The following is a 27,185-nucleotide window of genomic DNA, read 5'->3' as shown; positions in this document are numbered from 1 at the left end:
ATCCTGACCAGATGCCTGAATCACCACATCTGACTCCTCCACATGGAGGAGCAGCGACTCCACTTTAAGGTCCCCCAGGAGGACCAAAGTCCTGGAGGAGAGCCGGGATACTTTCGTCCGCTTGGATCCATGACCTTGATTGTTCCGTCGTGACCCACAGCTTGTAATCATATGTGAGGGTAGATAGCGAGCTTCACCTTTTGGCTCAGCTTTTTTTTTTAACCAAGACAGACCATTTCCAAAAACAAATCGGCATAGTAAACAAAGTAAATAAATGAACAATGTGGTCTTGTATGAGGAAATGTGGAGTGGCCAAGAAGTATGTTAGGCTGGTGCAGGACATGTATGCTTGCTGTGAGACTGGTGCTGTAGAGGGAACGGGTAAGTTCAAGGTGGAGGTGGGACTCCATCATGGATCAGCTCTGATCTTTCTCATTTGTGGTGGTGATCGACAGGCTGACCTATGTGGTGAGACAGGAATCTCCATGGACCATGATCTTTGCAGATGACATTGTGATCTGTAGTGAGAGCAGACACCAGGTTGAGGAAACTAGAGAGGTGGAAGTATGTTCTGGAAAGAAGAGGAATGAAGATTAGTGGCAGCAAGACAGAGTACCGGTATATGTATGTGAATGAGAGGAACCCGGGTGGAACGGTGAGGCTACAGGGAGTGGAGATCAAGAAGTTGGAGGATTTCAGGTACTTGGGGTCAACAGTCCAGAGCATATGAGTGTGGAAAAGAGGTGATGAGACAGGATCAAGCACGTTGGAATGGGTGGAGAAAATGTCAGGGGTAGATGGGTTAGATGGAGAAGGTTGATTCACTGTGGCGATCCCTGAAGGGAAAAGCCCAAAAAAGAAAAACAAAAAATACCTGGAAACTTTTTGTAAAGGTGAATGTCAGACCCTTTTTACGCAAGCCTGTATTTTTTTTTTTACATTAAAAGCTACATATAAGCTCAAATGTTCCAAGCTGATCCTTTGTAAAATACTTGATTTATCTGCAGGTTGATTTTATTTATGAATTTCCCAGTAATGTTTAAAATGAATGAGAAAAAACACCAACAATTCATATCAGTGAATTCAGCATGAATTTAATAGGTGCTTAGCTGTCAAACATATAATTTATACTGCTTCTATTCTATGTCTCCTTTACTGCACATATTCACAACCTCCCTCAGCAGAGTGACTTGACATGTATTTAAAGACCACAGAACGACAGTCAGTTCTGACAAATGACAGAGGAGCCACAGAATAACAAACGTGCAGTTACACCCAGCACATACAACTGCTCGACCGCGGGAATTCCATGATTGTGTGTAGTGCAAAAAAAAGCTAACTTTTCAACCCTTTTCTCCTTTCTTTTAAAGTGAACTGGCTCAAAATTGGTTCTGTACAAATCTCTCAAGTCATTTGAAAAAAAAAAAAAAAAAAAAGACAGACTCATTCCCGCCTTCCCTTGGAAATCATGGAGTACATTGAAAACTAAAGTCGTAGTCGTGACTGACATGAAAATTTGTCTGCACAATAAACATCAATATTTCACCAGGTGAGCACAGGACACGCATAAACCCTTGGCATATTTATCAGCTTTAAATGACGAGGCTGCTCAAATTCTAAAAAAAAAAAAAAAAGCGTCAAAAAAAGCCTGCCATCGAATAAAAAAGACTCAATGATGTTACTTATTCCTCTAAGTCATATTTCTGAGATCCAAAGAAAAAAAAAGCAAAAACTGTTTCTGCAGTATAATATTGGATGTTCTACTCAAAACTGTTGCCAGAAAATGCACCATTCAATCGGGAAGTTGCTTATACTAAATATTTCTGCACTGATGTATTGCAGACAATTCATGTTCTACAAGCCAAAGTAATGGGCTTAAAGTAAGATAACAGATCAGTCCATCAGCTTTCTACAATCAGCTGATTTTAGCATTTCAGAGACTTTCATAATTGTCGATATTGAATCTTAACATATTACATTTTTTTATACACAAGATCTGACTTGTTTTTCTGATGTTTGCTATTTTCTTGGATTCACGTGTTGGAATTTGAACTCGGCCAGATTCTCATTTCTAAAGAAACCACTGAAGTTAAATCATTACCTGCGTCCCATTGTGTCCACACAAAAAGTATCAACTGTTAAAGCAGAGACACTTAAATGCAGCAACACCACCAGCTGATTTGCTGATCAGCATTTTTTTGTTACGGTATCACTAATCCAAAAATGCAGTCCGGGTAAAACCGAGATCCACTTTTAAAAAAACAAAACAAAAAAAAAAAAAAAAACTGAGAAATTTGTTCTTGTTTTATGGCTTTTTATCCGATTTTTAGGCTTTAAAAAAAGATGAGCATACTCAGCCTCGTCGTTTAATTTACATAGTGGGTTGATTCTCATTTTGATAAAAGCATCAAGAACCATCGAGGCCGAAGAGTCAGAAAAGGCACTTAAACGTCCATTATGATATATAATTTATCAGCTGAGGGCGGCAGCAGCGGGACAACCGGATGCCACTGCTCTCATTATTATGCGCTGAAATGCAAATTGAAAAACAACCCAAGTCGCATATATTTTGAAAGCTGAGGAAGTACAGTGTGTTCCTCTCGAATCGCCCCATCAGACACATCTGCCATTCATCGACACGGGTACAGAGATGTCGGGGAGGGCCTGAACACAAGACAGCCTTTCAGATCGTAAATGAATCCTGAAGTTTGGGTCAGACTTGGCCAGAGTTTGCATTAGTGTTTGGGCACATGTGTCCTCTATGTGTGGGAAGCCGTTTGTCTCCAGCTGAGCTGCAGGAATGTCATGCAAGTAGCCTTGCTTTTCTCCTTCCAATTACCAGTATTGACTGGACCTTCATCCCTGTGTGTGTGTGTGTGTGTGTGTGTGATTGTGTACACTGGTGTGTACAAAAGCCATCATTAAATCACTTAACAGATACAACAAACTCCTCAGTGAGAAAAACCACCAACTAAGCACAAAAACAACTTCTAGAGTTTGTCCACATCTTTGGCCATAAGCACAGTTTTTTGATCTTAAAAATGATATTGTGATGAAGTGAGCACTGTTAAAAGGGTTTCTTAAAGTGACGCCTGTAAATGAATAGAAATATAGCGGTGGCTCCAGCTAAACCCAGCAGTATTCCCAGAGGTGTCAGTGAAGATTTGGGCTCAGGCGGTGAGCCGTAGATTCCGTTCTTGTGATGGGGTGACTGGAAGACACACGGAAACAAAGAAGTGAATGAAATGTGTCTATTGTTTTATTCATTTTCAAACCTTTTTTAAACTAAAGCTGGGCAATACATAAACACCAAATAATCATATCACGATTATAGCCTTCTTTAAATTGAAAATTGCAAGACACACGTATTATATCAGAGATAAATCTTTAGTCTTTCCTTTAAAAGGACTGTATAATGATTTGTAAATTTTCATAGCTAAATTTAAATTGTTTTATAATTACTTAGAAAATGAGACACAGTAAAGTGTGAAAAATGTAATAATCAAGAGGGAATATGTTAAGAAAAAAGTGGAATGAAACAATGAATTATCTTGGACAGTCATCATGTCACATATTTTGAGGTTCATATAAAATGTATTTCGAGATTTCTGAAAAAAAAAACAAAAAAAAACAACTGAATATGAATCTAATCACATTTCGTGTTTTGTCAAAGTGATCTAAGCTATCACCATTTCTCATCATTTTACAGGGCCCCCAGGAGAATTTGAAATAAAAAACATATATAGATAGGTATATATTTGACTTTTGAACAATTTCATATAGTTTACAAGTTATTCTTTTATTCATGTATTTAAGTTCTGTGTGCAACCCCAGTGTAGCTCAATACTCTGTACTAGAAAACACACACACACACACACACACACACACACACACACACACACACACACACACACACACACACACACACACACACACACACACACACACACACACACACACACACACACACACACACACACACACACACACACACACACACACACACTCTATGCACTGGTACTTGAATTTTTTTGTTTGGTTGCGGTCACGAAAAATGTTATCAACAGAAACCATAGCTAATCTTGAGAGCTTGAAAACTGCAGAGAGCAGAGAGTTATCAATCACCCTACCCTTTTCAGGATCCGGAGCTCCACATCTTCTCCTGCGCCCCTGAAGAGCTCCACAGCAGCTTGATGAGTGTGATTCTCAAGGCTAACTCCGTTGATCTGTATAGTAAAGGTTCAGGTCTTTAATTGTGTTGCCCATTGAAAGTTGTGTGTTCTAATGTGAAATCTTGTGTGGCCTTGAGTATAAATCTTCAAAATAAATAATTTCAGAAATTAGAAATTGAAGTGATGCTTTGTTCCGAAATTTGTTTTATTTTTTGGGCGACATTTTTCCACAACTTCTTAAACTGAAAACATGTAATTTGTCAGATTCTGATCAAGGATTAACAATCGGTCAGAGTTAGCAACAATCACTACTAGTTGGGGACAGTGAGCATGGGTAGTCAGGACAGAAATCTGTTAGTCAGACGTGGGAGAGGAACAGATCCGGCCTTGGTTGCAGTCAATCTAACACATTAGAATATTTGAGCCAACTCTATCGGGTGATGTGTGCTGATTGACACGTTTCCAACAGGCAATAAAATAGAGCTGTTGGGAAACACGACATAGCTTCAAAAGATGGCAGGAATTAGCGGGAATGTCAAAACAAACGTGGTGAAAAGCAAAGGACGGAGGGGGGCCGGCGGAGCCAAACCGGACAACATTAATGGAAGACAGAGCTGCGAAAACAACAGCGACAGCCAGACGTTTGTTTGTTTGTTTACCCTCCAAACTGTTGTTTTCGTAGACGTGGTCAATTTTGTGAGACTTTGATACATTTAGTTGGTTTCACCAATTATGTAGTTCTGTGTTCGCTCAAGAGGAGCGGTTGTTAAATGTGTGTTCCCCCGTCTTTCGGTTGTTACGTAAGAATGTACTGAAACCAGTGGGCTCGCGTAAACTACAAGTCTTCACATATCGGTAACCATAGTGACAGCTGTGTAGCGTGTCCTCAGCTTCAACAGATATTTGGTAACTGTTACTTTGGGTCAATTCATTTCTCCTATTCTGGTCCGACTTCTTGCTGATTTTCAAACATGACTGAAGCAAATCAATATGTGTTTTCATTTTAGCCACATAATAACACACATTTGGATCAATGACTAAAATATGGTATTCTAATTTTCAGCAAGAAAAAAAGATGTCACCGCTAACTCGCATCAAGCTCTACTAAAACCAAGTGTGTTTATTGTTTGAAATGGATAGAATTGGATAAAATAGTGATATTGGATAAGAGATCTAGTCTTTAAAGCTTGTCAACTGTAGTCTCGGTGATTATTTAAGCACTTTTACCGCAAGGATCTTGTCCCCCTCTTCAATTCGTCCGTCAATCGCTGCTGCTCCATCTCCTTTTATTTTGGACACATAAATCCCACTGTCGTTCACGATATACTGCTGGTCCACGCCCCCGACAATGTTGAAGCCCAAACCTGCAAAATAAAAACAACAAATGCATACATGTATAAATTGACGTAGACGATGCGTTTTGTGTGACACCCACTTTGTTTGAATTTTAATTCCTTACCTGCGCAGAACCTACTGTGATTATCTTGGAGGATCAAAGTACAAGAATGACATCAGCTGTATTACTGATATTCGTAAGTGTTATTAAAGAGAAACCGGTTCACAGAACGACAAATAACGGAGAAGAGAAAACCTTGCGTAGATCCCATGAGGATGAATCATTCTCTACTCGGGCTTCTGTGCACAAAACCGCTGGTATCTGACAGGCCGAGGAGCTCAACTTTTTCCCAAGACCGTAACGTCTCACTGTGAAGTTTCTTCAAGGCGTGAAATGGGGTTTAATACATTTAAATCGGCATTTTACTTGCCACGTTTTTTAACATTCGTACCATAAAACATGTTTTGATACGGCTCCTTTTCGGTTTCACATTAGCCTTTAGCTCGATAGTGTTTATCTTTGCTGCTGCTGCTGCTGCTACGTAGTTAGCTAACTAGGGCTCCGTTTGCTAACTGTTCGCTTAACGTTTCCGCTTTTCCTTACCTGTCGGTCCACGCTTCAGCTTTACGTCCACCACGTTGGATGAGGAGGGCAGCAAGCCATTCATTTTCGTCAAGAAGATTAAAATAAGGCTCCTGAGAGATGGAGGAACAAACTATTCATCTGAAGGTTAACTCATTGAGGAGTTTCGATTTGCTTCCTACTCCGCTGTTGGAGGTCCATGCTAATGCTGCCCCCTGATGGAGGATAGCGGAACTGCACGCTGACCTTTGACCTCCTGCTCTCAGCAGGCAGTTGACAACCGTTGTCTTCGTCTATTATTACTGCTGGTTCTGAACATTAAACTTCGATTATTTACCTTTTGAAAAATGTGTTTGAATGTTTCAAGGTATTTCAAGTAAAATTTAAGCTAACTTTAATTTTTTTTCAAATGTTAAGTTTTTGGCTGACCTCCACCCCACCTAATTTTTAACATGTTTGCTTTACTGTTTGACAAGTCCCAAACTCGTAAAATAACACACAATACATTGGTTCTAATCTAAATAATTCAATGCACCATGAAGTTATATTGTAATGTATTCCAAAGTATTCAAGTTTCCAGGGTTTGGTAGAAATAATTTATGCCAATTTGTCATGAATGACTGTCAAAATAAAAAAAAAATATCAAAACGGATTTTTCGGAAAGAATCAGTTCTGTCCATTTAGACAGTTAAAGAGTGTTTGTGTTGCATATGAAGCAAATGAAAAGTGTACACTTTTAAACCCAGAAGTCTTTTTTTGGCCACTTTATTAATAAGCACATCATTTCAAAATACTGTCATCTTTGGCAACAAATTAGAGTCCATCCATCTTACTTTAATTTGAGCCTCAACTGTTCTTGTAACCATAAGGTTTCGACTTCAACATGAAATCATTTTAAAAAAACATGATGGGAGCCTCCAGCCACAGGAGCCCTGGAGGTTTAATACTGAAGACAAGAAAAAAAAAAGCAAACCTTTAAATAAAATTCTAGATACATAATTAAGCCACCGGGCCAGAGAATCTTTGAGCATCACTAAGCACTGAAATTAAACTAAAAGTATCAGCATCATGCTTTCATGCATTATACACACCGATCACACTTGATTGGCGAGACAGAAAAATAAACCACACACAAACCCTGTAAATGGGCCAGTGTGTGTGTGAGCCCTTTGCCCATTTTACATGTAAAAAAAATCATATAATGCTGGTTAAAAAGCTTTAGAAAGGCTTCTGAATGCAGCTGTATCATGATTTCTTTCTAATTTTCAAAATTTATTTCATCTTGTTTTTTAATTTCATTTTTTTTCAGGTACTTCTTGGGGATTTTTACCCCAGTTTTGGGATGATCTGTTTTCACTTTTCTGCTGACTTTCAGACAATAAATCAGCATCAATGACCTGTATATTTTCCTTTTTCATGAATTATGCACAGCATTATTTCAGCATGATCATGTGTTGTTTTCCCACCTCTTTGCCTCTCTTCCAGTACATTTCTACAGAAAATATGGGAAAATAGTATTTCTGATAATATGAAAACCTAGTCCTTGTCTCAACCACTTGATGCCCCTGGCCACTCTTCTTAAGCATGATGTAGATAATCCAGCAAAGACAGAACAAAATACAGCATACTAAAGGAAGATGTATGAAATAATTGGGACACATTTCTACCCGCTTAACATAATCATATAAATTGTTTTTCTTAATTCACCAGTATTCAGATTTTGTTATGTGAGGAATTGTATTGAATGCCAGTAGAAAAAAAAACTGTACTGTGCAGAGCTGGATTTATGTGCCAACTGTTAATCTGAGATAAATTATATTAAAAAAAAAAAAAAAAAAAAAAAAAAAGAAAGAAAGAAAAAGTGCCAGCTGGGCAAAGATTGCAAATACCGCCAAATGCATCCACATTTCAAAAGCAGCGGTTCGGTTTGATGAGGTTTCCACCTCTTGGGATCAGATCATGCTTGGGGCAGCACTGTAGAGGATCACGTCTCCTTGCACCCGCAGCAGGGTCACCTCCTCCAGCCCCCCCACCCGGTGCTCATACTCCAGCAGGTGGGTGCCGTCCACTGCCACCTTAAACATGTCCTCCTCCACCAGGATCTTCAGCTGCGGGGACATCCAGGCAATAAGTGAACTCAGGTTTCAAGCTCCACTTGGTTTTTCTCTGTGGTTTTCTTGATATATGCATTGGTTTCCAATGCATGTACATTCCTCCCTCTCTCTCTTAGCAATGCATTCCCTTACTCAATCCCTACTGATTGAACTATTTCTTTCAAATATTCTTCTTTTTTTAAATGTACATGCAATCAAAACATTTTGAGTTATTTCCTTGAATATCGTCAGACAATTTAACTTTATCTAGATTTTGGTGAATAAAACACTTGCAGAAGCTCCACCCTACTGCTCTGGGACCGACATACTGCTATAGTTGGGAGTTTCTAATAATTTACTCATTAACTGGCGGTTTGAAACATTGGACCTTAGATGGATACTAAGGTTTTGTATCTGTCACTGTTTTCACCAAGCAAACACACATTTCCCCTTTATGTTGAATTATTTTAATAGAATTATGTATAATTAAACATGAACTGAAACAGGACCTATTTTGTGTCAAAAGACTGAATGGAGTGTTAAGACTCATTCGATCTCCTGTCAGGAGATACAATCAAAGTATTTTTGTTGTTTTCCCCCAGCGAAGCACGTACTAATACACACAGACATTTGGAAAATGACTACTGAATATTGTCTTGTTATTCAGCATTACTGCGAAAACAAGCAACAAATCCCTGTTGAGTCCTAAGAATAACTGTATATTATTAAAAAAAAACATTTTGTCTGGAGTTTTACTGTCAGTTTCATTGGAAAAATTGACAAGTGGAGGGTGACAACTTTCTCTGCTGCACATCATATCTGGTTGAAGATCAATAAGGGACCTCGAACACAACCTGCTGAACCAGGACTATTTAATCACAGTTACATCCTCTGGTTGTGACATTGGTCTTGCTTGATTGAGTCACAACATGGTCACAGCCCTGCCGAAGAATCTCAAGAGAGTGAACGCTGATCAGAGGACGATAGCCCATATGGATAAGTGTGTGCATGTATGTGTGTGTGTGCACAGTGGGTGAGTTACACCCATGTCCTATTTGAATGACTCAGTGGACATGCATGTGAGAGGGAACCCCTCCCCTCCATCTGCGACAACTTGGAGCAGGTTCGAACCCTCACACTCGGGTCATAAAATTCCCAGGATGTTGATAGGCTGATGCCACAACAGGGTTTCATATGAAACTGAAATAATTGATATCATGGAAAATAATTTCAGATACACAACCTTGATAAATTCAGCCTCCAGTACAACAACACGACGCTGGATCGAATTCATTCAGCTAAACCGTCTAGTATGCAAACTCAACAAAAACCTTCTTTCCTCATCATAAGAAGAGTCTTTTAATTAATGTCTTACAATTTGGGGGATATTTGGGGGGAGATTACGTTATGTATGCAATTTCTCTAATCTTCTTAAGACTGATATTTGTAAAAAATGACATTCAGAGCATGTAATTGACAGGGCACTGCTGTGTCGCTCAAGTTCAAACAGGATGTTCAATTTTAAACAGGATGCAATGACTAAATCTGTGAACAAGCACCCAAACAGGTCTTGAAAGGGTTAATATGTGTTTTTTTTTTTTTTTTTTTTTTTTTTTTCCCCTCGCTCACTCCAAATATCAACCTTTGAAAAACAAAAAAAAAAAATCCTGAAAATCCCACAGGATCGTTACGTCAGGCGTGAACACACACTCAGAGGTGTGACATGAGTGGGAGGCCCATGTCTGACCGAATTACTCATGAAACATGCGTTTTTGTTTTTTTGTTTGAGTTTTTGCATTGCTTTACCTCGAAACGTTGGCCATGTACAAACGGGAACCCTCCTTCTCGCTCCTCGGGCCCCCAGCATCCTCCCAGGTTGGAGTTTCTGACGATGGTTTGCTCGTTAAATCGGGGGTTGAAATGAAAGACGACGTCTGGGCCTCTGATGAAGTCAACCTGGAACCTGGAAGACGCAAAAAAAAAAAAATGATTAGGGCTCCAGGTTTGGTAAATAATCAACTACTGATCATTTCATTAAGTTTTTATTTTTGTTTTATGGAACAAAAGCCTCCATGTATTGAAAGTTTCAAAAGGTTAAGGTTCACAATCTTTTTTCCAGTAAGTTCAAGTTAATTCTTGTATATTTCTTTTTTGCTTTTCATTTTCCAGCTCTGTTTCCCCACCAACTTTTAAGTACCTCTCTTTATTTTTCATGCCAATTTTTGATTTATTTACAGAAAAACTCCTTGTTTTTAGGGAATTTCGAGCACTTTCTTCTTTGTAATAAACACTTTTCACCTGCACCCATACTGTACACGAAACAGAAATCAAAATGTTTCCAGGGCATTTTTGCTTTTTCTCTAATCTTCCATTCTTGGACTGGAAAATAAAAAAAGGTGTAGGAGTGCTGGTGAATGTGAGTTTAACAATCCGCGAAGATGATGACTTGGACTCGATCTGGATCTAGGCAGATGAGTAACATTTCTCCCTCAAAGTGAAGCATCGCTGCCTGCAGAACAGATGGGTTCTTACCGGTCGGCACCAGGAAGAGGCTCCCCAACTATAGTGATTAAAAGACGTGGCATGATTCCAGCGTGCAATGGGAGATCATGGGGCACCATCTGCAAGAAAGATTGAATTTTTTATACCATGATAATATATTTCCTTCAACTTCAAAAGGAAGTTTTCCTGTATAACTGAGTTAAATATTAGGCATACAAAAGGACATGCAAATAGAGGTTACCCTTTTGATCATGCGCCCTTGACAGAAGTAGAAATTTCAGTATTCAATTGTTCAAAATGATTTTAAAAAAAAAACAACAAAAAAAACAGTAATTACGCAGTTACATCTTTACGTACTGAAACAGAGAAAGCACTTTTATTCAAGACTGCGAACATATCCACATTCCATCTCCAACCAAGCCCTATTGATTCAGCACGATCAGTGTTAACAGCAAATTAATGAATGACAGAAAAAAAGTAGCAAGAGAAGCTTGACATTTTTAAAACTTAAACACAGCAACTGCCAAATGAATAAAAATACACGAATTCAGAGCAAAACTGTGGTAAACAAGAGACTTTTTAATTATAAAAGCTGACAAATTGACTGTGAAAATAGTGATACAGATTGTAATCAAGGTGAGATTTTATGAATGACTATAAAATGGTGCCAACACAAGTAAACACAAGTGTAATTATATCATATTGCACTTAATAATAACATCACATCCCTCAACTCTGCTCTGTGTTCAGTAAATCATGGCACTAAATCAAACCACGTGTTGATTCTTCAAGTGAAGTCCTTGTCCGACTGAAAAGTTGAGTTCATTGCTTTCATTTATATGGTGGATAATATCGGGGCTGAAAGACAAGAATACATTTTTGAGGACTAGTTCCATTTATTTTTAAAATCATTCTTGCTTCATGTTGTCCCCAGCAGAATCCAACAAATAGTCCAAATGAAAGCAGAAAATTGAAGCATCCTGCAGAAAATGCAGTAAAGGCAGGAGGATAAAAAACAAAATGCATATTTTTTCATAAGTTTAAGTAGAGCTTTAAGTAGAGCTAGACATAATTTTTCCTGACTGGTCGTTTTCTTAAAATTCCCTTCTTGTGTGTTTGCTTTTTTTTTGGGGGGGGGAGGGGATTATTTTAATCTTAAGTAATGGTTTCCTTACAATATATTTAGTGAATTTTGCATTTCAGAGAAATTTCCCAAATACTTTGAGACTTTCTGCAATTTCACGAGGTGAACTTCACAATATTTTTTGCAGAATTTCTTAATTTTTGGTCTAGGTGGCAGGAAGGTTTTAAATTTCACGACAGTTTCCTGTGATTCAGTGAATATATTGCTTAATTGCCCAGCCCTGCATTTAAGTTTATATACTGAGGTAGTTATTTACAACCTAAGTTGCCAAACATTTACACACCATGAGTCTCCACTGCACACTGAAGCAAAAACAGCCAGAAAAAGCAGAAAGCAAGCAACAAAGTTTCAGTTGCAAAAAGTTGCTGCACTCACCAGCATGCCCCCTGGAGCAGCGGGGCTACCATACGGACCCATCGGGCCAGGACCGGGACCATAATGGCCAGGAGCTGGGGGGAAGCCTCCACCTGCAGGTGGTCCCCATGATCCAGGGGGAATGGGGGGGAAGCCTCCTGCGGGGAAGGCAGGGAAAGAACCTGGACCGGCAGGAGGGGGATAACCACCTGGACCACCTGGGCCATACATCCCATTGCCTCCTCCTGGCTGACTCCCTGGGAAAGGCACATTTGGATAAGGCCCAGGAGGAGCTCCAGGGCCAGAGGGAAATGGTCCAGTTGGGTAGGAAACAGGGCCACCGGGTAGCTGACCTGGAGCTCCTTCAGGTGGGTAATGACCTGGGAACTGTCCAGGGGCTCCAGGACTGGACGGGAACTGCCCTGGAGCCCCTGGTGCAGGATACTGTCCAGGTATCCCAGGACCAGGGGGGAAACTACCAGGCGCAGAGGGGGGTCCTGGATATTGCCCCGGCGCTCCGGGACCGGAGGGGAAGGGAAACTGGCCCGGTGCCCCTGGACCAGATGATCCACCGGGGAAATCGCATGGGGCAGAGGGCTGAGTTGGGGCTCCGGGCGCTGAACCGGGCCATCCTGGATTTGACGGTGGTGGATTGTTGCTAGTAGGGTTGGTGTTTCCTATTTTTTTAGCCTGACTCGGGCTGTCATCTCCTAAGGCGTCTGCCAGCTGAAGAGGACGGAAAAAAGAAAAGTAGCTCTCAGTATGCAATCAGATTAACAGTCAGTACAGGCTAGCCCGTTCCCCAAACTCTATGATGTAATGAACGACTAGTACTAGCTAGTTCACTCACCGAGAAATCTGCCATGGCCTGAAACAAAAAGGGAGAAATTTAATGAAAGCCAATAGTCAACCATTACCAGCCTGTCAAAGACAGTAAAATGTTTGTGTCACAGAGGCTCTGACTAATCGCAAATGTTTCCATCCTCGACTGATGACCAACAAAATCCACTCGGACCAACCCGAAATAGCTTGACGAAACCCGTTGAGATGATACGCTGTCTTTTCTTGCTATCAACTTAAGGAAATGTCCAGTTTTATGGAAAAACACAGTTGACCAGCGACAAGCTAACTGAAGCTAAATATCTGGAAGGTTAGCTTGGTTGGTTATTTTAGCTCCAATGTGATTCAAGAAAAGTGAGAGTGGAGAATAGAAAGGGTTTCACGCAAACCTTAGCAGACGAAGGGCACTCCTCAAGTGACGGTATGTGTTTTTATCCAGCCGTGGAAGCCAGTTAGCCTGCTAATTTAGCCCGTCGAGGCTAAATTAGAACTACAAGCTCGAGCCGCACTCACAACTACAACTCTTGATAAGGAGGCGCGCCCTGTCAGTGACGTATGTATGAGAGTGGGCACGCGCCCAGGGGGAAACGCACAAGAAAAGCCTCTTAAAAGTAAATAAAATGTTTTTTGTTTTTTTTTTAATTAATGGGAGGAAAGAAAAATGCTCAGTGTCATGATACGTGGGCCAATATTTCATAAAATAACTAAATCAAGTGACATCAACTTTAGCAGACGTCTTACACACAGGGCACTCCTTTCCACAATAACCTTGATACCCATAATCTAAACATTGACCATTGACTGTTTTTTGTTTTATTTATGAAAGAGTGCTGACTAAAACATCTCTAATCAGTATTCTGAGATACAAAAACAGAGTAAAGACGTGATTTGTATGTAAAGGCAATACAAGGCAAACTTTAATTCGGATTCAAATGATTAAATGCAAGGCAAAATATGGGTTTGTGAGTCTGACAAATAGCGATAAAAATATACAATCAATTAGGAATCCGTTCATTCTATGTTTCCCTTTTATGCTTAACAACTAACGATAACGATTTATACCTATTTCGGTGTTTTTCAACGGGACATTGAACGTATCAAAACTCCAAAAAAAGAAGGATTTAAAAGTTTTGTTCAGTTTAATGTCCATCTGGCTCTTATGTTACATATCTTGTGAGTAAATGAAAGCAAAATCCTAAAATAATGATCGTTGCTGTTTCGCACTCTTTCTCTAGCTACATTGCTAATGGCTAACCGACGCACACTGTCATTTTAAGACAATGAATAAATGTTTTTTTCACGGCGCAACAGAATGTTAAACAGATTTAGATTTCGGTTTAAACAGCAATTGTTGCTAAAATTAATGAAAGGGCAGTGACACTGATTTATTGCCAACTTTTAGAGGAGGGGCGAAGGTTTGGGATTGGCCGTCCCGGTCACAAGATGATCGGGCAGAAAAAAAAAACATTGGACGCGTTTCCACCGTTCAGAGTAGCCGCTGCCGCTTCAGGGGATTTCTAACTACTACAATGGTAAGTTGTCTGGCGCCGCTTGTGAACAAACGGTCAACATTTTCGCTTTTATTCATTTGCGTGTGTGTCTTTTTAACCGTCGTGTGTCGCAACAAAAGCGGAATTCCTTGGACTATGGAGAGAAAGTGGAGTCGCAGGTTAGCTAGCGCTAGCCTGCTAGCCTAGCATGAGTTCCACCCTCCGTGCATTGGATGTGTCAAGTTAGCGAGTCTTACTGTAGTTGTCTTCCGGCCGTTGATTCCAAAATTAAATAAAAAGGAGGCGCTGAAAAATGGTTATATAGCACAATTTAAATCATGCTTCTGTTTTATTTGTAGTTTTACTTTATTCATTGTCGTTTTTGTTGTCGGTTCTCACCTTTGCTGTCTTTTTTGTTTATTCTGTTGTCTATTCTTATCCTTGTTGTTCACTCGTTGTCTGTTTATTGGTGGATGCCGTTTGCTTTATTTTAATTGTCTCTTATATTTATACTCACATATATTGATACCGTCACTGTGGCGCTGCTGTGATAAAACAATTTCTCCTATGGGGATAAATAAAGTATTTCCCATCTTAGCTTGGACAAAAGTGGAGAAAATCCGTTATAGCGTAAAGTAACATGCAAATCTACAGAATTGGATATGCTGAGTGACTTTTTTTAAAGATTAAATTACAGGTGATTTTTGCTGTTTTGAATCTTGTGCATTCAAGAATGATATTTAGATAGCTGAGTTAGAGACAAAATCCCAACAATAGGAGAAGGAAGTTGTTTGTGGGATGTGCACCATATCACATGCAGATCTAAATATTTCTATTACTTGGAGTCATGGCAGCACAAAAATAGTTATCCCGACTTCTAGAAACCATAGAGCTGTCCGATAAAATGAAGTTCATTCATGAATTAACCAAATTCAAGTGTAATTTAATGGCAAATCTAAATAACCTGTACTGTCATCCCACTCAAAAAACTTTGTCGAGGTAGAAGTAAATACAATGTATATGTAGAAATATTGATAGGTATACTTTGAGAGAGAGAAGATTACATCTGAAAATATGTATGCAAAGAAATCATGAGTCTTGTAATCCTTGAATACTAATGTATCCAATAGTGAGACGTGTGTAATAGCGACTGGGGCGTGAAGTGGATCAGCGTGGTTCAAAAGCAAGCCAACAATAAAAATAAAACAACACGCCATTAAGAAGGTTTAACGTCATGTCTGTAGAAATGCAGTTGTTTTACGCGTACGAGAGTCGTCTGGACGAAGGGAGCCGCTCTCTCGTCTTATTTTGAAGCCACACAATTTGCTTCCGGCCTTTCTGGATCGGTAGTCGCGGCATCCAAAAGTGCTGCGCCTCAACATGTCTGGGTTCTGAGGATCTCCTTGTCCGTTAGCCCGACTCCCTCTCTCCCTCTGTTCTTTTTTTCTTTTCTATTTTCAATTTTTCCCCTCTCACTGCGTGGCATGTCAGCTCCCAAGTGTCCTAACTGTTGTATCTGTCGGACACACGCCAGTTTTTTTTTTTTTTTTTTTTTTTAACTACATTAAGCTGTCATGCAAGTTTGCATGTCGCTCTTTTCCTTGCTGGCAAGCTAGCACCTTGATATTTTTATTTTCCTTTTTTAACATCTGGCTGCATCTCATCCTCTTCCTTTCCATCCCGCTTTCAGCTTCCCATACTAGACACCCAGCCCCCCCAAAAAACTCCAAACTCCCTAGTCTTTTCTTTTAATCCCCCAAGATCTTCCCCTAAGCTCGGAGCAATCCTGACTCCCACCAGCCATCTGTTCTTTAAGGTGTAATTTTAGAATTGTGACTGGAGGAGTTTGCATGGTTGTGGCTGAGTTATGTAACACCGACCTGACAAGGGGATCAAACCAATTCCTTGTGCGAGCTGCTGTTTTATTGACTACAATCAGCTTGAATTCTCCTCACAGGTTTTTACACTAATTTCTCTCCGTGAAACATTTTATAGCTATTCATATTATCTTTCTCATAAGCCCAGTATGAAGATGATGAATTATGCTTGGCTAACAGTTCGTGTTTTTTTTTTGTTTTTTTTTTCAAGATAGTGTGTTCTAATAGCAATAAAGTTTGGTCGCCACAGACTATTGAGCAGTATCATGTTGTATCTGTAATTGTTTCAGATGTTGATGTTCGGTTAAGTGTTGATTTCGACGCCAGTTTCAGGGCCTCTGACACTCATACAAAGGGCAGTGAGTGGTGATGCTGTGTTATTTTTGAAGGTTGTGTTGTTTATCCACCCTAAATCCCATATCTTGCGGTGTCAGCATCCAGCCCCAATGTGACCTTTTCATGTATTTGGGAGTTGGTAATGTGTTGGTTTTAAGTGCGACATTGGAATTTGGAAGTCAAAGGAATATATGAAAACATGGAACTCGACAAGAGCAGATCAATTGTATTAAAATTGGTCTTGGCTCTGAATTTCCTGCATCGTTCCTCCATCATTTTGGACATTGAATAGTTTTGTGTTCCTATTTTCATACAACTGCTTACACTTACTGCTGACATTTTGCCCCAGAATACAAACCATATGACAGTTAATACTATTTAAAATGACAGTATGTTTACAACACATCTATTCTACTATTCAGTAGATCCTTAATCCATGTTTTGTTTTTTTGTTTTTTTGTGAGATACATTAATTCTTGTTGATCTTTTATTTTTTTAAAACTCAACCAGAAAACATGGAAAAATCTTTATTAATCGTAATACCGTACAAAAGAGCGGAAGGATTTTAGCATGTTTCAAAACATTGTCTTATTCTTTTTCACACAACATTTGTTGTAGTTTGAATTTGTGCATCTCTGTTTTCAATCAGACTGAGTCACTGGAGGTTTGCGATGTGGACAAGGATTTGGTGAAGAAGCTGAAGGAGTTCCGTTTCCGTAAGGAGACCAGTAACGCGGCGATCATCAGTGAGTCCCGACTGCACGCTCATCCCTTTCTTCCAGATTTTTGGAAAGCCGAATCCAAGCTCTAATAAAAAAAGACAACATGGACATTGAAATATGCATTTGTTTTCATTATGGTTTGACATCTAATGCTTTTATCATGGAAACCCTGCCAGTTGTTTTTCTGCCAAAATCCTTGACAGTGTCCGGAATTGGGTCACCTTCCAAAATGTGGCCTCCCTGGGTAAAGCCTAAGCCATAAGCCAATACTTCACCATTAACACTCAGAGCTGGTCAGATTGGTTGCCGCTTCCTGCTGTGCTGGTCCAAATGAGGGCGGACGCGTCACCACTTTTAATCCCCGAACAAATGAGGAAACATTAATCCAAATTCAGAGACAGCTTTGCCTATCTTTTTTTTTTTTGACCGAAACGTTTTCAGGAACGATTTGTGATTTTTTTTTTTTTTTTTCACTCCACTCTGTGACTTTCAGCCTCTTTCACAAGATGTGTGAAGAAGCATGTGATATCTGTGCTTTAAGGAACCCCAAGACACACACTCTCATTGCAATATTAGAAAAGATGATCCATGTTACTCTTTATCAAAAGCTAATTCTGTATTTAGGCTACGCGACTACTAACGCTCACCTGGTTTCTGTCCGAGGCGTCAAAGGTATCAGACGCCACAGTGTCACAGCGCCAAAACCAACAAATGAATATCTTGTTTGTTTAATACAGCTGACCCAGGAATGCATGTGAAGCACTGTAACAGCCAAGAAAGAATTCACCAAATGGTCTGCAGTGTGATATTTTAGACCCTGGAACATATAATCATTCAGTGGAAACATCAAAAAAAAAAAAACTCCTGGTTTTCATCAAGACGTGATTCAGGAAAGAAAGCTGTAACCATTCCTGGCAGATCAGGCAGTGATGGTCTCTTTTTGAGTCCAAGCTAAAAGTCAATATGAGTTCTGCATCACTTGAAGAGAAACAGGCTTTGTTTGTGATGCCATCATAGAAAAGGACCACGAGACCCGAAATCCTGCTGAAAATCTGAAATAACCATGGGAAAGGCCTACTCGCATGAACGTCATATTACCGTTAAAAAACAGAACACTGAAACAAGATTGTTGAAATGGAAAACAACTAATTTTGGATTGACTCCGTAATTGATTATCGTTCGCAGTGGGTTGTGGAGCTGTAGTTATGTCACAAGTGCAGTTTTCATTGGATCAGAGGACTCACTAATGGCCACAGCTTTAATTCTTGGTGGCTTTTGAGTCTCATCTGATGTGTGACTTAAATTAGAACAAAACAAACAAACTGTAAGAAAAACAAAGTTCTTGTAATTCAGAAAACGGCAGGAACACCAGTATGAAAGAACACCATCTATTTTTTCTGTAAATTATAAATTGATTTTTGCTATACATGCTTTATGTCTGTTTTCTTTACCGCAATGTAAACGTAGTTGGTCTCTTGGCTGTTCACTGACAGCCTCAGCCTGAAATTTCTGTATTTTCAGAAGAAACGGGGAGGAAAAGATGAGGGTAATTGACCTTCTTCACAGAGCCGGAGAAAAGTCACAGCAGACGTCGCTTAATGACTATAAGAGGTGCTTGGATGCTGATATTATTACCCCAGCAGAACCAGGAAACTCATTTCCAGTCTGGAGACCAAACTAAGATCATCTTTAAGTAAAGGCTTGTCAGCGGTTTAAATCTTGTCGTTATCTTCTGCAAAATAGTTTCCAAAATGTCAGGCTCGCGTGGTGTTGGAGCTCCTGTCTGGTCTGCTTCGGTGGTCGTCCTCGACAGCCGTGTTGTCAGTAAACATACGTGACCTGCGCACCGGCTGCAGTATACATGCTCAGGGGGAAGCACCCGCCAGTGCAGTAGGTGCTACGTTTGGAGATTCAAACAAGCAGATTAATCTTTATCCCTCACCATCTCTGCATCAAAATTTCACTACTGCCAAATTGGATAAGCGCCGCATTCTCACGAAACGGAGGCTGAATGAAAGATATAAACTGGTCTTACATAAGTTCACTGGCATTACAGAATGAAATGCAAAATTATATCTGTTTGATGCTTCTTGTTTGACTTTTTTTTTTGTACAAAACCGTTAAAATGATCTACGTTTAACTGTCTTAACCAAAAATGACACTCGTAGGCCAAACGTCATGTTGTCATACATGACAAATATTCAAAAGACGTGTCTTTGAAATGATGTCCCTGGGCAAAAACAAAATTATTTTCTTTGTAATATTTATAACCGCATTCAAAGTTTCTCTCACAAGTGGATTAATTTTTTCGATAACCTATAGTTTGCAAATCCCCCAGTATATCACTTGTTTTATTTTGTCTTTGTATTTTTCCTTTCCGAGCTTAGTTCGCAAATCCAAAACTTTAAATTAAAAAAAAAATTCTACAAACATTTTTCTACACAAAATTTCTACAAACGTTTCAGGACCCATGTTAAACATATGAACACAAATCTCTTCTTGTCAAATCCAAATCAGAGACAAGCGTTTATTCCCATCAATAAATCGTCCCTAAAAGTACAGTCTATCCGACATGCAATTAAAGTATTTTTGAATGCCATTTACAGTTTAATCTAAAAATCAATTTATTTGATTGCCAACTGACTGCTGGATCATGCGGAGACACAAAAGCCAACTGTGTAACTCGGTGGCGAGGATTTTCTCATCTTTCAAGACCCTCTTATCGTAATGTTCCCACTTCCTGTTTTCCTCACCGCCTCCCCTCAGGTGGCGTCTTGAGGGGCCCAGTTGTGAGTAGACGACCCGGGGGCGCCCCGAAAGACAGGGGTCGTTGCCATCGTGTGACAAGTTGATGCGTCACGCCGCTTTGCGTGTCACACACATCTCTGAGACGGTTCAGTGAAATGACGAGTGTGTTTCTAACCCAAGCCTGTTTGGTGTGTCTTTGCTTCTGTTTACCATTTCCTCAAATTTCTAACATGCATGTGTCTGTTTCTTCCCCCCCAGTGAAGATCGATAAGGAAAAGCAACTTGTTATTCTGGAAGAGGAATATGATGTAAGTTAACCACAGCTGTTGATATAAAGGGTTTACGTTCAGTATTGCTTTGGAAGAATAATAAAATTAAACATTAGGATATTTTTTAAGATTTTTGCTAATACGTTTCCCCCTGAAATCCTTTTTTTTTTTTTAAATATTAATCTCTGATAACAGCATTAATCAGTTGATAAGGGGAGCCCTAGAAATTTCGCAATAGATCGCTTCAAAGTTGCAAGTAATCTGTAATAAGAGTATGAGGTGGACTTAAGATAGCTGGGAACAACTGGGTTTAAAAGTGCAGTTAAAGTTGTTTAAATTTCTCTCAGCGGTGCAAAAAAAAAAATGGATAAATCACTGACAGTTTATTTAATTGAATGTAGTTTTAAACTGTGCTGTTTCTCAGCTGATTGACAAGAAAAGTTAACCACTTCTCCAGATAGAGTTCAACCGATGATGTGACACAGTAACATGGAGGCCACTGAACTCTTTATGACGAGCCTCTCTCTGGTTCCAGGACATTTCCCTCGACGATCTGAAAGATGAACTGCCGGAGAGACAGCCCAGATATCCTTTGAATTATAATGCTTTCTTCTCATCGAATTCGGTAAAATATAAAGTAGTGTTGACATTAGCAAGAAGTAGTTTGCATTGATTCATGTCAGGTTACTCACGGGAGCCCCCCTTGGTGGCCAGAAACAAATGAATAAATCCACTTTAGAAATGTATATTTACATGTTACATTCAAATTTATATTTGTTGAATATTGAAATATGGCAGCCGTTGAGTGTTCTTAGCACCAGAAACGTTTATTGTCTACAGTTACAAGTACACGCATGACGATGGCCGCGTGTCTTACCCTCTCTGCTTCATCTTCTCCAGTCCTCTGGGTAAGGACCTCGATAGCCGCACATGAAAACTGAAGAATTACATCCATGCTGATCACGATCATGTTTGCAACCCGTGTGTGTGTTTTTGTGTTTGTTTGTTTGTTTGTTTGGAAAGGTTGCAGACCAGAGCAGCAGATGATGTACGCTGGAAGCAAAATCAAACTGGTGCGAACCGTTGAAATGACCAAGGTGGGTAAATTTTCCCCAGCACTTCGACTCGCGCTGATAAATTCATCAGAAATGGAGGGTCACTCAGAGTTTATCATGGCCGGATCGAGTGAAACCCGACTGTCTAGGTATTTTTTTAACCTTCGACTCAACTTCATTTTTCAGGTGTTTGAGATCAGAAACACGGAGGACCTCAGCGAGGACTGGCTCCGAGACAAACTCAAGCTCTTCCGCTAGGGTCGCCCCCATCCACGCCAGGGGTCGGGGTGGGCTTGCGAGGAGGATCCGGATTGCGCAATTTTGTCTCATGTTTTAGGGAGAACACACAACATTCCCCTCTCCTTTGTAGCAGACCTGATTCAAACAGTGTTCGCCGCCGCCGTCTGGCTCGGTCTTCAGCACCTTTGCTGCTCGGTGGGTTTTTCAGCACGCGAGACGCCCTCGAACCAGGTCTCTTTGTGTGACTGGAAAACACAACCGGCCAGGGGCTCAAAAACGTCGTCACTGTTTGACACGGGTCTCATCTGGTCTCCTGTACAATCTCTCCATGTGCCAGGTATGTGTGTGTGTGTTTGTGTGCGTGTATCGAATTAACACTCCCATGGCTCCTGCAGTGGACAGAAATGGATCATCCGCCCTTCCTAAGTGTGTTCTCTCAGGAGAATTTTGAGGCATTTTAACAAGTTTTCAGTTCCTTTCATAGTTTACACTCATCGTGCTCTTTCTTTTTTTTTTTTGCAAACTGTAAACCTCCCTAAGTTTCACCTTTTTTTTTTTTTTTAGACTCTCCATCATTTATTTTATTTTTAGTTTTATTTCCAGTGTTCCTAGGGTTGCGTACACTTTATAGTTCCTTTGGTTGTGGAAAAACAAACATCCTGCCAGAATATGTGAAACAGCCACAATTCAGACCAGCGCAGAGTTGTGTTTTAGTTTTCTTCAGTGTGAATTCAAGGGGACATTTCAGTCATGACAAACTATAATTACTAAACCCCGACCGACAAATGATTTCTTCTGAGCCAATTTTTTGGGAGATTGTGATAAATAAGGTTATTATTTGAGCCATATTTAAATGGTAAATGACTTAATTTCAGGGTGCAACGCTGTTAAATTGTGTGACGCATCCAGCTGCTCTGGACGTTCATTTTAAAGATTGAGTGACGTTTCCGCCTAGTTTGGAAGCAAAATCTTAACCTTAGCACACACTCAGCGTAAGCTGTCGTCCGCATCTAAATCAAATGATTGACATCAGACGGCCTGACTTTGACGTCGAAACCCACACTCAATCAAATATCAACATCTAGACTTCAGTAGTGTCCAGTTGGGAATGCAGACACAACAAAGATCTTTATTTGCATTCAAATTTTTTTTTTTTTTTACCTTTAAATGTTTAATATCGGACGACAACTTTTCAATTTTCTTATCGATATGAATGAGGCTGATATTGCCAATTAAAATCAGCTGATCGAGTTATCGGTGGGGCTCTACTCGGCGCTCCTCAGAACCAAACGTAGCGGATCGGTAGTAGCTCTCTGTTGTCCGAATCGCCGCAGACTCGCCTGCTCGACCACAAAAGACGGTGCAAATCCTGGGTTTAAGAAACCCCACTCTGCCTTCGACCTGTGTATTTGTTACGACATCATCTCACTTCTGACACGGATACTCTCACAATTACATTCCAAACTGGACAGTTTCTACCAGAAACTCTGGTCTCTCATAACGGTGACAGTCTTAAAAACACTGCACACGGCGCAGCGCCGTCTGCTCCTCTTAATCTACTGGGCTACTCTATATAAGTGGGTTATTGTGTCTTTATTGAGATTGTCAGCTACTGTTGTGCATTATAACTATTACTGTTACTAGTGTTTATGAATGTCGTACTTAATTCTCTTGTAAAGCCACTTTGCTTCACAGTCGTCACAGCCTTCTGGTTGGAGGGCGACGGCTGGGACTTCTCAAAATGCCAGTTGTGCTTATTATGTGGGTGAAAAACCGAATCTGAGCAATTTTCATCTTCCATACAGATCAGGGTGTGACCAAAATACTGCTTTTTTTTTTAATTTCAAACGCTAAAAAATGTTATTTGTCTTTTTGAATGTAGCATCAGCTCTTCCATAGTGCCACAATCTTATATCAAACACGTGCAGTCTGTAAGTACGTGCAGCACTTAATCTCTTATTGGACCTGCATCCACTGTGCTAGAATGTGGAATGAAAACTGCACATTTAATATTAAAAAAAGCATTTCAAACTAAAATACGTTACTGTATGAATGCAATATAATTCATGAAATTTACCCTTAATTTTTCCTGAATTATATTGTTCTGAGTAACAGAAACTGCATGTTAAAATAGTTTTAACAATTCCGAAAGGATATTTTCAAAGGATACATAAAATGTACCTAAAATCCATTAAGAATATTGTACATGTTACTTCTGCTAATAAAAGGGGAAACCCTCCATTTTTATTAGTAGCTGGGGTTTAATACCAGCTTTAAAAACAGTTTGACCCAATAAAGAAAAACAATTGTAAACTTTTCCCAATGACAGCTTTCTCTTAGTGAGACTCTTCCAGTTATTGATACGTTCAGACAGCTTGTGGCACATTTACTCCTCCGAGGAAAGGAGAGTGCCACCTATTTTCTTTTGTACTAAGTCGACCTTATAAATGCCTTTCTATGTCTGTTGTTTGTCACCAAGCCAAAAAAAAATAATTACCCAGCCAAATAACATTTCTGAAAAAAAAAATGATTTGAGGGGGGAAAAAAATTCAGTTAGATCGTAATCATTTTATTGTCGACCCTGATCTGTCTTTTTTGATACCAGAACTTTCAATTTTGGGTGGAGGGGGCAATCATACTATAAGTAATCCTTGTCAAAATTAAAACTAACAAAATAAGATGGATGTGTCTACAGAGTAGAGCCCAATCAATATTGGATTTCTTTAGGCGATACCAGTTGAAATATTCATAAATTGCCTGATGATTAACCCGAGTTAAAAGATGGTCATAGTAGAGACAGTAACAGTTGAAACTGTCTGTAAGAACCTGCGTAAACAGACCTTTATTTAACAATACAAATAGGACAGATGTAACCTCTTAGCTTGAAATTAAAGGCAAACTGGACTGGAAACTGACAGGGTGTCAAGATGAAAAGTTGTTTAACCGCCAGGTTTTGCGGATGTAAATTAAAGGAGCTTCGGAAAATATTTTGGATGTTTTCATTCTACACTGACGTCGGCCGGTATAACCCTTGGTCATTGGTCAGGCTCTACAGAACAGGTTTAGGACAATATTATGGGATGCCAAGTGTCTCTGTGTGATGCTGAAGGGAAGATATGCAGCTTGCAGTTTGCCAGTATTTTGCTGCTGTTTGCAGAGGAACAGCTCACATGGTTGATTCTTTCATCTTCATGGCCTCTGGTCATACTTGAAATGAATTTGTACACAAACTTTGGAGGGTTACCTTTTTATTATCCTTAGAACTGCAAATTCTTTCAAAAAAAAAAAAATTGTAAAATTTTGAAAAACACACAGCCAAGCAAGTTTTATATTAAAGCAATACAGGCTAACATTTGTATTTTGTTTGAAATATGTGCAATGTACTGGTTTTGATGTGGAAAATGAACATGTTTGGCTTCTTTTGAAGGGAAATCCCTAAACCTCTTAAGATGTAGAGAGCTACTGTGAAAGCAGAGCGTGCTTTAATGGCTCTCTGTACACTTTGTCGTCCTGACATAAGCTTTCTAATGACTCATTCATCAGTTTGCTGCTCCGTTGCACACTTTCTTTCCTGGACAAAAACAATATTGATTTAATAATTATTCGATTATAATTTGTTCTCCGCTGCATTCTGACTGAAATCTGAAATACTGCACCTCTATATTTTCATGGAAATTGATAGACTGCTGATTCCTTCGTGTATTTCTACGACAACAACGAGAAAGACCTGAATAAAATATCTATTAAGATCAGAGCCCCTTTAGTTTAGGCTTGTAATTGTTTTTGTTTTTTTTTTGTCCTGTGGTCTGTTAGCTCTCTCTCCTATGAGGTGAATTTGTTATATATTGGTATTTTCTCTCTTCAATGCAAATGTGTTATTTAGCTCTTTGGTGTCCTCTGAGTAAATCCTGACTTTTCCTTTTTTAATGAATACACACCTGAGACATATATCATAACCAGCTGCCTCGTGGCATCAGTGAAACTTGAGATATTTGTATTTTCCATACTTTATAAAGCGTCTATATTGTCTCCTATTGTCCAAATAAAATGTCAGTGATGTTTACCCCTCTGTCCTGAGATTTTTATGGAAACTATTTATGTGATGCAGCTTTTCAAGTTAATTCTTAGTGTTTTCTTTAATGTGAAGTCACTATTGTTTGTTTTATTTTGTTTTACACACACACACAAACTGACACAGAGGCACCCTTTCAAGATTCAGGAATCACACAAATGTAATCGATATCACTTAATTTCAATAAAACTGCAGAGAAAGCTGGATTTGTATTTTTCAGGAATAGTGCATGTCAGAATAATACAACTTAACCCAGATTTATTCACGATCCACTCCCGAGTGTATAGATATATAATGTTCTGAGTTGTCTGCTACATCTGGTTTTTAATATCTAAATTTTATTGACGCCTCCATTAATCAATTCTTTTTGGCTCTAACTCACATTGAAACACTTTGAAACTTGCCGTCTTTTTATATTGTTTTTGGATAATGGCTAATGACGTTAATCCACAGAGACAACAGTTGGAAATTAGGCTGACACATTTACCTTCTCCTTTGGGTTTTTCCCTTCAGGCGTCTCCACAGTGAATCAACCCTCTCCATCTAACTCTACCTTCATATCCTCTCTCACTACATTCATAAATCTTCCCTTTGGTATTTTTCTTGACCTCTCAATTCCAGCATCAGTCTCCCAATATATTCACTATCTCTCCTCCGTCCATGACCCAACAATCTCAGCCAGACTTCTCTGACATTCTCTCCAAAACATCTAACATGTGCTGCTCCTCTGATGGACTCATTCCTGATCCTCTCCATCCTGGTCACTCCCAAAGAGAACCTCAGCATCTTCATCTCTGCGACCTCTAGCTCTGCCTGCTGTCTTTTTGTCATTGGAACAGTTTCTAGGCCATACATCATCGCTGGTCTCACCACTGTCTTGTACACCTTTCCTTCCATTCTGACACATTTCTCCACCCGTTCCAACCTGCTTGATCCCGTCTGTTCCCCTCTTTTCCACACTCTCCTACGCTCTGGACTGTTGACCTCAAGTACCTGAAATCCTCAGATTTCTTGATCTCGACTCCGCGTATCCTCAGCGTTCCACCCGGGTTCCTCTCATTCACACAGATATACTCTGTCTTGCTGCGACTAACCTTCATTCTTCTCCTTTCCAGAGCATACTTACACCTGTCTAGATTTTCCTCAACCTGGTCCCTGCTCTCACTATAGATTCATTTGCAAACATCATGGTCCATGGAGATTCCTGTCTAACCTCATCGGTCAGCCTGTCCATCACCGCTGCAAACAAGAAGGGGCTCAGAGCTGATCCCTGATGGAGTCCCACCTCCACCTTAAGCTTCTCTGTTACCCCTACAGCACACTGCACCACTGTCTCACAGCGAGCATACATGT

The 27,185-nt window shown here is 39.7% G+C and overlaps 3 protein-coding genes across 3 annotated transcripts; 1 reads left to right on the top strand and 2 right to left on the bottom strand.

The window, feature by feature from the left end:
- Positions 1-1,074: 1,074 nt before the first annotated feature.
- On the bottom strand, positions 1,075-6,293 carry synj2bp (synaptojanin 2 binding protein). The gene is made up of 4 exons (XM_086158436.1): positions 6,112-6,293; positions 5,400-5,536; positions 4,131-4,226; positions 1,075-3,211 (listed from the first exon to the last, which is right to left on the bottom strand). Exons 1-4 carry the CDS (start codon positions 6,173-6,175, stop codon positions 3,068-3,070), a joined length of 441 nt encoding a protein of 146 aa, XP_086014562.1. The 5' UTR covers positions 6,176-6,293; the 3' UTR covers positions 1,075-3,067.
- Positions 6,294-6,839: 546 nt separating this feature from the next.
- On the bottom strand, positions 6,840-13,555 carry lgals3a (lectin, galactoside binding soluble 3a). The gene is made up of 6 exons (XM_086158246.1): positions 13,413-13,555; positions 13,034-13,051; positions 12,205-12,909; positions 10,716-10,804; positions 9,990-10,146; positions 6,840-8,198 (listed from the first exon to the last, which is right to left on the bottom strand). Exons 2-6 carry the CDS (start codon positions 13,046-13,048, stop codon positions 8,043-8,045), a joined length of 1,122 nt encoding a protein of 373 aa, XP_086014372.1. The 5' UTR covers positions 13,049-13,051; positions 13,413-13,555; the 3' UTR covers positions 6,840-8,042.
- A 930-nt stretch (positions 13,556-14,485) lies between these two features.
- gmfb (glia maturation factor, beta) lies at positions 14,486-25,823 on the top strand. The gene is made up of 7 exons (XM_086158342.1): positions 14,486-14,555; positions 17,376-17,472; positions 20,455-20,504; positions 21,001-21,050; positions 21,291-21,373; positions 21,489-21,562; positions 21,707-25,823. Exons 1-7 carry the CDS (start codon positions 14,553-14,555, stop codon positions 21,776-21,778), a joined length of 429 nt encoding a protein of 142 aa, XP_086014468.1. The 5' UTR covers positions 14,486-14,552; the 3' UTR covers positions 21,779-25,823.
- Positions 25,824-27,185: the final 1,362 nt, after the last annotated feature.

The sequence above is a fragment of the Fistularia commersonii genome, chromosome 1 (genome assembly GCF_037954325.1).
Source record: "Fistularia commersonii isolate RoL2024-O1a breed Wild chromosome 1, RoL_Fcom_v1.0, whole genome shotgun sequence".
Lineage (NCBI taxonomy): Eukaryota > Metazoa > Chordata > Actinopteri > Syngnathiformes > Fistulariidae > Fistularia > Fistularia commersonii.
Note: the sequence above shows the minus strand (reverse complement) of the source record. Positions and strands in the feature narration are given on the sequence as shown.

Bases quoted from the DNA above. Each gene is read 5' to 3' on its own strand.
- synj2bp (XM_086158436.1), bottom strand. From the start codon at position 6,175: ATGAATGGCTTGCTGCCCTCCTCATCCAACGTGGTGGACGTAAAGCTG. The intron at 5,537-6,111 runs GTAAGGAAAAGC...TTTATTTTGCAG, and splicing joins GCTGAAGCGTGGACCGACAG to GTTTGGGCTTCAACATTGTC. The intron at 3,212-4,130 runs GTAGGGTGATTG...TGTGTCTTCCAG, and splicing joins AGCTCCGGATCCTGAAAAGG to TCACCCCATCACAAGAACGG.
- lgals3a (XM_086158246.1), bottom strand. The intron at 10,147-10,715 runs GTAAGAACCCAT...TGCGTCTTCCAG, and splicing joins CCTCTTCCTGGTGCCGACCG to GTTCCAGGTTGACTTCATCA. The intron at 8,199-9,989 runs GTAAAGCAATGC...ATGTCCCCGCAG, and splicing joins TACATGGCCAACGTTTCGAG to CTGAAGATCCTGGTGGAGGA.
- gmfb (XM_086158342.1), top strand. The intron at 17,473-20,454 runs GTGAGTCCCGAC...CTTCCCCCCCAG, and splicing joins CAGTAACGCGGCGATCATCA to TGAAGATCGATAAGGAAAAG. The intron at 21,563-21,706 runs GTGGGTAAATTT...TTCATTTTTCAG, and splicing joins GAACCGTTGAAATGACCAAG to GTGTTTGAGATCAGAAACAC.